The 11,556-nt window shown below is 44.2% G+C and overlaps 1 protein-coding gene across 1 annotated transcript in view; it reads left to right on the top strand.

Moving 5' to 3' along the window:
• The first annotated feature begins 10,731 nt into the window (after nt 1-10,731).
• llgl1 (LLGL scribble cell polarity complex component 1) overlaps nt 10,732-11,556 on the top strand; it is a 108,984-nt gene continuing 108,159 nt past the window's right edge. Inside the window, exon 1 of the mRNA XM_078558414.1 lies at nt 10,732-11,064. Within this exon, the coding sequence (XP_078414540.1) occupies nt 10,972-11,064 (93 nt within the window). The 5' untranslated portion in view covers nt 10,732-10,971. The remainder of the gene's footprint in view (nt 11,065-11,556) is intronic.

Here is an 11,556-nt window from a genome sequence, read left to right on the forward strand (position 1 = left end):
ATGGCAGCAAATTTCCTTCCCTAAAGGACATTACTGAACCAGCTGGGTTTTTACAACAATCAGCAATGGTTTCATGGTCATCATCAGACTTTTAATTCCAGATTTTTATTGAATTCAAATTTCACCATCTGCTGTGGCAGGATTCAAACCCGAGTCCCCAGAGCATTATCGTGGGTCTCTGGAATATTAGTCTAGTGACAATACTACCAATGTGCCATCACCTCCCCGAGTGTCCTTGCTTGTATTTTTCTTTTAAAAACCCAGGTCTTCCTTAAAAAATTCAATATGCCCATTAGTAATTCATGGCTGTAATCTGTTTTCCAGGAAAACTTCCCCCCACACCACGAATGAAATGAGATTCATTCTCATTTCATTACAAAAGGGAAAAAAAATTAAACAAACACACACATGACTAATCTGTTTTTCATGACAATGCCTGTCTCATCTTGTGAAGTTAACACCATTAGAAAAGTGAATTCCACAACATCAGTTTTAACCCCACCGGCCTCCATAAAGGAATATCTCACTGGACTTTGGCTCTGGATTCTGGAACCCACGTGAAACAATATTTATTTTCTCTGCGGTCTCTGTACTGTAAATCCTTCTTTTCTCTATCCCTCTCTCTACTGTCTGAGTCTGGAGGCGACGTTGCAACCCTCCTCCCAAGTTTTGAGTCTGTGTAAATAAACTAACCCTTTAGTTTGCTGTAGAGTTATCACTAGAAAATTGGATCACATGAAAACCGAGGGGTTGGGAAATGCGCCACCACTTATAATGGGGAAACAAATCAAAACACCTTTTTGTTTACGCGTTGGTGGTGAAAGGAGGGATTAATGTTGTTTAAATTAACCCTCCTCCTGTCCGTAACAAATGTCTGAGACAACAGAAATACGCATTCCAGGCTCTATGTTTCTGTGACTCAAATGATTACAAACTAAAGGCAGTAGTAATGCATTTAAGTTGCCTGAACTTTAGGAATTGCTATGCAGCCTCATAAAGAATGGACATTTGCGTAGAACCCTTAACAGTTCAAGATGCCCTAAAGTGCTTCATTGCTAACAAATTACTTTTAAGCCTTGTTATGTAGGCAAACATAACAGCTAATTTCCATACCACAAGATCCCACAAGCAGCAGTGAACTGAACAGTAAATCTGTTTGGAGTTGTTTGCAGGATGAATATTGAACACCGTATTTCCTGACTACTTCGTTGGGTGCCATAGGATTTTTTATGCCCACCTAAACAAGCAGATGAAGTCTCAAGTTGAATATCAGGGCCTAAATTTTTCCCTTGGTGGGCCTGATTGGCGGGCCAAGGAGCAGCCAGGATACAGGCCCCCGGCCATGGTAGGCCCATGACTGTGATTTCACACTGGCTGGCCCAGCATGAAATGCGTCTTCCCAATGGTCGGGAAGGGCCAGGCAGGCCCGTCGGGCACTGGGTCCAATGGTGACTGGCGGGCGGTGTAAAATTGGCAGAGGCAGCTCCATGGAGGCTGCCAAGGGAGTATCATTCTGCAGTCTGGAGACTGGAGAAATGGCCTCAACAGTGACTGGAGACATCAGGCAGGTCGGTTGGGCACTCGGCCCCTCCCCGTTTTTCGGACGAGCACCTCACAGTCCTCGTGGAGGAGGTGGGTGTCAGGTGGGACACCCTCATTCCCAGGGATGGCAGGAGGAGGCCTCTGCTCCAGACCAAAAAGGCTTGGGAGGAGGTGGCAGCCCAGGTCAGCAACCACAACATTGTGCATGGGTGCAGTGCTGCGAAAGGTTCAATGACCTGCTGCGCTTGGGAAGGGTGAGTACCCTGTTGGCATGGATCAGTGTGGAGAAGTGTTAATGTCTGGCTGTCCTCCCGTGGAACTCAGGGGTGTTAGAGTCTGAGTACCAACTGTCAATAAAGCCGGAGCTGGCCAAGGGGTGAGTGAGTCCTGGCTGCTTGGACTGAGTGCCTTGCGACACAAGGGCCACGACTCGGATGTGCCCTGCAAGGTGTTCCTCAGGTCGCATTGGCCAGGCTGCAATGGTGCTGCAGGTAGAGAGTGGACTAATCAATGCTCCTCTGTCCTTTCAGGAGAAGAGAAGCCATTACACCATCGAGAGGTCAAGGACAGATGGGGGCCCCCAAATCTCCTAATCATGACGAGGTTTGAACCGAATGCTTTGAAGCTGGAGAGCCGCCACCCACCTCATTCAGCCAGCCGTGGAGAGGCAGGGATCTCTGATGATGGTAAGAGTGCATTTACTACCTGTAAATCCTGGCAGCAGGATAGTGGCGTCTTCTGTGGCCCCTTCTGCCTTGATCTACTTGCTGGTCCTGTGCCCCTTGTGCCTGCGCCTTTCCTCCCACAGGTCCCTCCCCTGGAAACTGCATTGAGACACCTGGCCTCCTCTCCCTTCTGCCCCTCTCTTCCTCCTCCGAGGTGGTGCCACCAGCGGAGAGCAGAATCCCCATTACCAGGCTTTCAGAAGGCTGCCTGATACCTGGAAGGGTCCAGAAGGTTTGAATCCTCCGGGAGCCTTGGAGACACCAATGAGTCCTGAAATGAAGCCTGGAAATGCTAAGACTGAAGCACAGAACCGAGATGAAACTGTCAAGCTCAAATAAGCAACCAGCAGCAAACTATCTCCTAAACTGCTCACTACTCCCAATGGCAATCTGCTGACCCTTTTTATTCCCCGCCCTTGGATGAAGTTTTGTAATAAGTGGGCTGCCCGCCTGCCCATTTTGCCCATGAAACAAGCGTGAAATCGCATGGGCAACATAAAATCGGGAACGATTACCTTTCCAATGGCTTTTAATTGATGGTGGATGTAGCTCCGACACCGGCGCACACCCGCTAACCTGAAGATTGCAGGATGACGTCAGGCCCGCGAGGTGTAAATTTCTGCCCCACATCTGATAAACAGCATCGCTGACAATGGGACAAAGAGCTGGTGTCTTTCATTGTTTCTGGACATCCCAAAATGCTTTTCAGCCAATGAAGTACTTTTGAAGTGTAGCCACTGTTGTAATGTAGGAAAGCTGCAGCCAATTTGGGCACAGCAAGATCTCACAGACACCAATGCAAAATGGCCAGGTAATTTTAGTGAGGTTGAGGTTTTGGGATAAATAATGGCCCAGGCACCAAGGAAAACTTCCCTGGCCCTCTTCAAAATAGTGCCAGGGAATCCTTTACATCTGCCTGAGAAAGATGAAGGGCTTCAGTTTAACATCTCATCTGAAAGGCCACATCTCTAACAGTGCAGCACCTCCTCAGTACTGCACTGTAGTGCCAGCCTAAATTTTTATGCTCAAGTCTCTGAAGTAGGACTTGAACCCATTTTGCTGCTACATTTGCTCAGTACTCCCCCTCTAACTGCAGCATACCTTCAATACTGTCCCACTGACAGTGTTGTGCACTCTCAGTACCTCCACTCGGACGTTGCAGGAATCTCTCATTACTGCACAAGAGTGCCATTCTGAATTAGATGCTTAAGTCATAGCATGGTCCTTGAGCTCAGGAAATGAGTGTGCTGCCACTGAGCCAAACTGCTTAAGTAATTGTGGGATCCCATTTTGCATAACAGCCCCCCTAACAGTCCCCATTTTTAGCCCTTCACTTGTTTTCTTGAGTGTTCATGATGTTCCAAATAAAAACCCTTTTTACTGGTTTCTTTTTCACTGCATTTACCAAGGAATTTTGGGACGCCAATATTTTCCCTTGCGGTTCTCCCAAATTTTGATGCTAATCATGAAACCTACAAACAAGCATGTTTTTAAATTGGAGTTTTATTTACAGAAAAGGGGCTTTGATTATCTATACCTGATATCCATATACTGCACTTTGCACTGTCATAAAGGCTCTAATCACGGAAAATGGTTCATCTTCAAGGGCTTAGAACATTCTGGAAGAATTTGTGTTTTTAAAAGACACTGTCTCTTAAAGGGTTAATACGAGGATTCTGGTTGCTACTGTTCCTGGAAAAGACAGCCTTCTATAAGAAAAGGTAATAAAGCAGTTTTAAAGAAGCTGGACACCTCTTGACACTGGTGGACTGTTTACAAAATGGCCACATGGCAGTTAATGACTGGAAAAAACAACGCCTTGAAAACTGTGTTAAAGAGCTGGTAGGTTGTTTTGCTTTGGGGGAAGGAATCAAGAAGGATCAACTGCTTGGGTAAGGAAGACAACAACTCCTGAAGCTGCTGACGTGTCCAAAGCAAAAGGTGAATGGAAGTTGTTCTGATGTCGCTCTACGTTCTGAAGTTGACTGGTTGCAAGTTTTCCTCTAATCCGCCTGAAAAGTACTGCAAGAGTAATCGACTGTTTTCCAGACCAGGGCTGAGAAACCAACCATATAACTCAGACTCCATTCCAAGGACTCCACCATCTAGTCTTTTCCCTTTGTCACAAAACTACCATATTTTTCATATTATTGTGGAGCATTGTAAAGTAGGTGTATGTTTGTGAGTGTGTGAATGGTTCTGATTGTATGGCTGATTTAATTGTATTAGAGTCAGACATACTGCAAAGTTGAATTTATCAAAAGAGTTAGGCGTAAAAAGGGCATTTGAAATGCTGATGAGTGAGCTAGTGTAAAGGTCTCAGCAGATAGGGTGTGAATGAAATTTGCATTTTAAGATAAGTTGAGAGGTGTTTGGTTTTCAAAGGAACATGATAATGTTTTATAACTGACAGGATAAATAGGGCAAGGTTATTACATTAATTTTATCCCAAAAGGAAAAGGCCATATTGACAACATGAAAGGTTTTTATAGTATGAGAAGAGTAAATTCCAAAGACATATGGAAACAATGGGATTTACAGATTAAAGAGGAAGAAATATAGTTAAAGAAGGATGTAAGGTTGTATCAGAGGTGGCCATGTAAGATCTAAAAGATACACCACATGAAACAGGCTTGGGGAGACAGCCTCTAGCCACTTTACAGAAGTCTGCTGTTCCAGTAACTAAAGTTGTGTTAAAAAAACCTTTGGAATGTCGAGTGGGCGCTGTGGTAACCTTGCTTGAATTTTGAACTGTTGCCTTAAAGCGGGTGTGTAGTTGGGAGTCAGGTTAATTAGGAATTTTGGGATTTATTATAATATTAAGTAACAGTGTAACTTTAATCTTGTGTATGTGTTTTAATTCTTTTCTTTTGCTAATAATTGAATTGAATAATTGAATTTTTAAAAATCTCTAAAGGTGTTAGTGGCCTCATTACTTCTGAATCAATGCACAAACCTTCTTGTAATAAGGACAAATTGCAAAACCATTGTGATAACGTGGCCAAGTTTCCCCTGTGGATTTGGTCAGCCTGGCAAATACCACCTGCTGTATCATATCAAAATTGGCGGCTCTTTGCGGGATATTTGATATGCCTCGATTATCTTGGGGCTGGTGAGTCTTAAGGCTACAAGTACGAGAAGAACATTGAACTGAGGAGTTGGTGTAAGGGATTTTAAAGTGGTGAGACTGCAAATATGGCTTTAACCATTGCTAAGACATTTCTGGGAGTAGAACATATAACCCTGATTGGTTTACAAAAGGTAACTAAGGTTAAGTTAACAGAATTGGTGGATAAGTTGCAGTTGGGTCTAACTGCAGGGACAAAGAAAGTGGACATAATTGAAGTAATACCGCAGCATTTGAAATTGGAAGGGATACTAGACAGACTAAGTTCTCTAGGAGATGAGTCAGTTGAATTAGCTAAGTTCCAGTTGCAAATGAAGCAGCTTGAACATGAAAAGGAACTGAATAAACTGAAGTGGAAGAGAAAGAAAAGGAAAAAGAGAGAGCATTTCAAAGGAAAATAGAAATGAAAAAACTTGAGAAATTAGTAATGGAGGAAAGAGAAAGAGAATATCGGCTTAAAAAGCTGGAAGTTAAAAAAGAGATCTCAGATGCTGAGGAAGGTTCTGCTGCGGAAACAACCACTTTTAAATTAAAACCCGAGTGGGGAGATGTTTAAATTTGTGCAGGCGCTTCCGAAATTTGAGGAAAGGGATGTAGAGGTGTTTGTTATTTCTTTTCAGAAGATAGCTAAGCAGATGAAATGGCCACAAGAAATCTGGACATTGCTTTTACATTCTAAGTTGGAAGATAGAGCTCATGAGGTATATGCAGCGCTGTCAGAAGAGGTATCGGTGGATTGTGAGGCAGTAAAAAAGGCTATTATGAGTGCATGTGATTTGGTTCCTGAGGCGTACAGGCAGAAATTTAGGAATATAAGGAAACAACCTGGTCAGACTTATATTGAAAACAAATGCCAGGAGGTCAGGCAGCATCTGCGGAGAGGAGCACAGTTAACGTTTCGAGTCCGAATGACCCTTCAACAGAACTAAGTAAAAATAGAATAGAGGTGAAATGTAAGCTAGTTTAAGGTGGGGTGGGACAAGTAGAGCTGGATAGAGGGCCAGTGATAGGTGGAGATAACCAAAAGATGTCACAGACAAAAGGACAAAGAGGTGTTGAAGGTGCTGATATTATCTGAGGAATGTGCTAATTAAGGGTAGAAAGCAGGATAAGCAAGGTACAGATAGCCCTAGTGGGGGTGGGGTGGGGTGAAGGAATCAAAAAAGGCTAAAAGGTAGAGATAAAATAATGGATGGAAACACATTTAAAAATAATGGAAGTAGGTGGGAAAAGAAAAATCTATATAAATTATTGGAAAAAAAGGGGGAGAAATCGGAAAGGGGGTGGGGATGGAGGAGAGAGTTCATGATCTAAAATTGTTGAACTCAATATTCAGTCCGGAAGGCTGTAAAGTGCCTAGTCGGAAGATGAGGTGCTGTTCCTCCCGTTTGCGTTGAGCTTCACTGGAACAATGCAGCAGGCCAAGGACGGACATGTGGGCATGAGAGCAGGGTGGAGCGTTGAAATGGCAAGCGACAGGGAGGTCTGGGTAATGCTTATATTGAGTTTGAGAGAATAAAACAAAGTAATTTTGACTGATGGACACGGGCTTTAAAGTTAGAGACAACGTATGTAGCTCTTAGGGAAGTAATTTTTTTGGAAGAATTTAAAGACTCAATTCCTTTGTTAGTGAGAACTCATGTGGAGGAGCAGAGGGTTAAAACAGCAAGGCAAGGAGCAGAGATACCTGATGATTATGAATTAGCCCATAGATCTAAACCTTTTTTTTTATCACCCTTTTAAATCTGAGAAGGATAGAAAGTGGGGAGGTGAAAGGAAAGTAGTTGGTCAAGAAAGAGGCGGAGCAGTTGGAAATTTTCAGGAAGTTTCTCCTCAGGCCAAAAATGAAGGACGGAGCTACCCTCCGAACCCTTTCAAGAGGGGACACTCGAAAATGTAGGTGTTTTCATTGTAACAAGGACAAAGTCAATGTGTTGGAGGTTACAGGGAAAACCTATTGCAGTAGTTGGAACACAGAAAAATTCTGGAATTAAGAGTAAGTGTGGGTTTGGAGATCCAGAATCAGGAAAAACCAGTGGTTTCTGTACAGGTGAAGCAAGAAGAATCAGTGATAGGCAGAGAAGCGGTAATATGTTCACAATTTACCCAAGGGAGTGCTGAAGGGCAGGTTGCAGAAACATTTAAAGATTTTTTGTGAAGGGAAAGTCTTTCCATGTGCACAGGATGGAGCAGGCAAAGATATTAAAATTTTAAGGGATACAGGGGCTACACAATTCTTAATGTTGTGGGATAGTGCTACACATGACACTACTGACACTACTTTACTTAGCTGCAATTTTGGGAAGTTAACTCTAATCCCAGGTCTCCATTCAAACTATGTTGAGTTAGCCCTGTTGGGAGTTCTGCACCAGCGGGGCAAAAGAGCTGACAGGGCTGGAGCCTTAAATATTTATAACCAGCTGGTACCACAAGATGGCAGCAGTAATAAATGAGACCAATGGCAATCCCAGCTCAAACAGTAAGCTGTCAACTCCTCAGTTCAGTTATTTTTTGTTCAAGGAATTTGTATTATTCAGTAGTTCAAATCAAGCAATTTAAATCTAATTTAACAGCACAAGATCTTTTTTTTTCGATTTTGAGTGAAATAACTTGGAATTATGAGGAGCAGGCTGAAGTGCTGCTATTAATGTGGAAAATTCACCCATATAAGCACTGAGTTACAGGGCAGGAAAGTGCTAGGTTTAATCTCTGCCTTTTGATGAGTCAGCTGATCTCATTTGTGAGTCAGTACAGGTGTTAAATAAGCCGAGTAGGTAGAGTTATTAAACAGTTGCACCAAAAAAAGAATTTCCTTTGAACTGGCAAGTGTTGTGATATTTTGAATCATTTTCTAAAGTACAACTTTGGGCTTTTGCAGGAAGATATTTTCATGGGTGATTACTGTTAAAAAATCAAGGGGTACAGTTCACAAATTTGCTCCACTGTACAGAACTTTTTGCAATGGGAGTGTCAGGGGTATTGGACAATTTCCTCTGATTTTCTTTCCATCCCGGTCACTACAAATTATCAAGCTGCTCTCCAAAGTGGTTGTGACCTGCATCCCAAGGTTCACAAGGTTCCACCTAATTCCATACTCTATTTCTCATGTGCTTCCCCTCTTGCACTATTTTCTAGGAGGTCTTGTTCCACAGTGAGTAGTGTCCCTGCCTCTGAGCCAGAAGCTCTGGGCTCGAGTCCCACCCTAGGACTTGATGGCCAAGGAAGGTGTGTTCATAATGTGACCAAACAGGTTGATAGCAATTGCAAATTCTTTCAACACATGCCAATGACAGGAGTAAGAGCTGCTCCTCAGTGTGATGGTCTGTCCTGGTCAGCTGTGTGATGAAAAGGAAGTTGGAGTCTCTGCCATCAGTATCCATAACTCCAGACTACAACATGCATATAAAAGTGCATGTTGCCACAGCAACTTGGACTCATTGAGTGATCTGCAACACACCACCACCATTCTCTAATTCATTCAGATTTCCAATTCTTGTGCAGTTTATTTTTTATGATTAAAAAATAGAAAATGAAGGTCAGGCAGCAGCTGTTAAGAGAGAAACAGAGTTCATGTTCGAGTAATTATCCTGAGGTTATCAACGATTATGGTGAATCAGCCTGCGTTGCGAACCTGTCTTTGCTCTATTTGGCAACAGCCTGCCAGTCTTGAGATAATCTGAAACCACAATTTTCAGTGAGATTACTGTTGGCTGAGGTCCAAGTGGGTCACTAGCTGGAAAACAGCCATCCAGGGATGGGGATAAAAGCACCAAATATTCAGATAGAAAAAGAACATGCTCAAAAGAGAGGCCAAGAAATTGGAGGAGTTAACTGAAGGCTTCCTGATTCAGCTGGGGCAGGTTCCACAGGTGTTGTTTGGCTTATTTCTATGGAGTCGTACATTGTAACTTAACCCTGCACTGTGTTTGTTTTCAACAGGGGACCATGGATGGCAATCATAGGAATGAATTGAGACAATATTTTTTTAAAAGTTCAGTTAAAAATTAAGACAATTTGCATTTATTTAGTGCCTTTAAGCAGAAGTACAATTTCAAAATTTGCAGACAACACCAAATTAGGGGACTCCAGCAAAATACAGAAAGGTATCTAAAGAATGGGTACGTAACTGGAAAATGAGCTTCATTATAGATAAGTGAGATGTGCTATGTTTTGGTTGGAAGAATAAGGAGGCCATGTACTCCTTGGAAAGTAAGGGTCTAAATGGGGTATATGAACAGGGATTTGGGAGTGCAGATACATAAATCACTAAAAATAGTGATGCAGTTGAATAAGGCCATCAAAAAACAGTGCACTGCAGTTCATTTCCAGAGAATAGGAAAGCAGATAAATTATGTTAAACTTATATAGAACCTAGGTCAGACCACATTTGAAATACTGTACATAGTTCTGGTTTGCATATGATAAAAATGTTATTGAGGTAGTGGAGAAGGTGCAAAGAAGGTTTACCAGAATAATACCAGAACTTGAGATCTTATACTTACCAGAAAAGATTGAACAAGCTGAGTTTCTGTTCTCTACAAAGAAAAAGATTGAGGGGTGACCTGATAGAGGTCATCAAGATGATGAAAGGACTTGACGGGGGAGATGTAGAGAAGATCTTTCCAGGGGCCATAAATATTATAGTCACCAATAAGTCCAATAGGGAATTCAGGGGAAACTTTTTACTCATGGTGTGGGATTATGAAAATGTGGATCTCAAATCGAAGAGAATAGCATAGATTAGGTTAAGAGGAAACAAAAACAAAAATACCTGGAAAAACTCAGCATGTCTGACAGCATCTACGGAGAGGAATACAGTTGACGTTTCGAGTTCATATGACTCTTCATCAGAACTAAGGAAACAGAGAAATGAGGTGAAATATAAGCTGGTTGAGGTGGTGGGGGGGGGGGGGGGTGGGACAGGTAGAGCTGGATAGAGGGCCAATGATAGGTGGAGGCAAAGAAGAGATTGCCAAATATGTCATAGACAAAAGGATCTGCAGTATTTTGGTTTTATCATGGTTCAGAGGAAGATAGGTAAATATATGATTTAGAAAGTAATAGGAGGATCCATTAGATGAGATGGGGTGGGAGGAGCCTCCTGTGTAGCATCAACACGAGTAAGGACTGCTGGTTTGAATGTCTCTCTCTGTAAACTACATTTCCCAGCAAGCAGCGTCACCGGACGTCCCACCCACCGGGAGGCGCCAAACGATTGGCAGTTACATAGTCACATGGGAGCGGAGATTCGGTCATTGAATGGACTCCATGAGCTATTTAGGCTGCCAATCTTGTGCGAAGAGCCAATGGGCAGCGCGCTTCGGCAGGGGGCGGGTCTAACGGACCGGAGCAGCCACAAAAGGATTAGAAGGGGTTGCAGGACTGAAAAGCTGAGGAGAAGGCAGAGCTTGGGGATTCACCATCCAGATCCGGCTCGCCGAGACTCGGGGGACCCGACGCCCAGTGCCAGCCCACCGAGATCCGAGGGACCCGGCAGTCAGAGCTGGCCCACCGAGCCCGCGGGACTCGCCACCCAGAGCCGGCCCACCGAGACCTGGGGGACCCATAACCGGCACCATGATGAAGTTTCGGTTCCGCCGGCCGGGTAACGACCCGCAGCGGGAGAAACTCAAACTGGAGCTGTTTGCCTTCAATAAGGTGTGGGAGGAGGAGGTGCTTTGGGGGCGAGAGGAGATGGAGATGGAGGAGATGGTTTTGGGGGAGGAGAGGAGGAGGAGGTTTTGGGGGAGGAGAGGAGGAGGAGGTTTTGGGGGAGCAGAGGAGGAGGAGGAGGAGGAGGTTTTGGGGGAGGAGAGGAGGAGGAGGAGGAGGAGGTTTTGGGGGAGGAGAGGAGGAGGAGGAGGAGGAGGAGGTTTTGGGGGAGGAGAGGAGGAGGAGGAGGAGGTTTTGGGGGAGGAGAGGAGGAGGAGGAGGTTTTGGGGGAGGAGAGGAGGAGGAGGAGGTTTTGCGAGAGGAGAGGAGGAGGAGGAGGTTTTGAGGGAGGAGAGGAGGAGGAGGAGGTTTTGGGGGAGGAGAGGAGGAGGAGGAGGTTTTGGGGGAGGAGAGGAGGAGGAGGTTTTGGGGGAGGAGAGGAGGAGGAGGAGGTTTTGGGGGAGGAGAGGAGGAGGAGGAGGTTTTGGGGGAGGGGAGGAGGAGGAGGTT

This window comes from Cetorhinus maximus, chromosome 15 (genome assembly GCF_964194155.1).
Source record: "Cetorhinus maximus chromosome 15, sCetMax3.hap1.1, whole genome shotgun sequence".
Classification (NCBI taxonomy): Eukaryota; Metazoa; Chordata; class Chondrichthyes; order Lamniformes; family Cetorhinidae; genus Cetorhinus; species Cetorhinus maximus.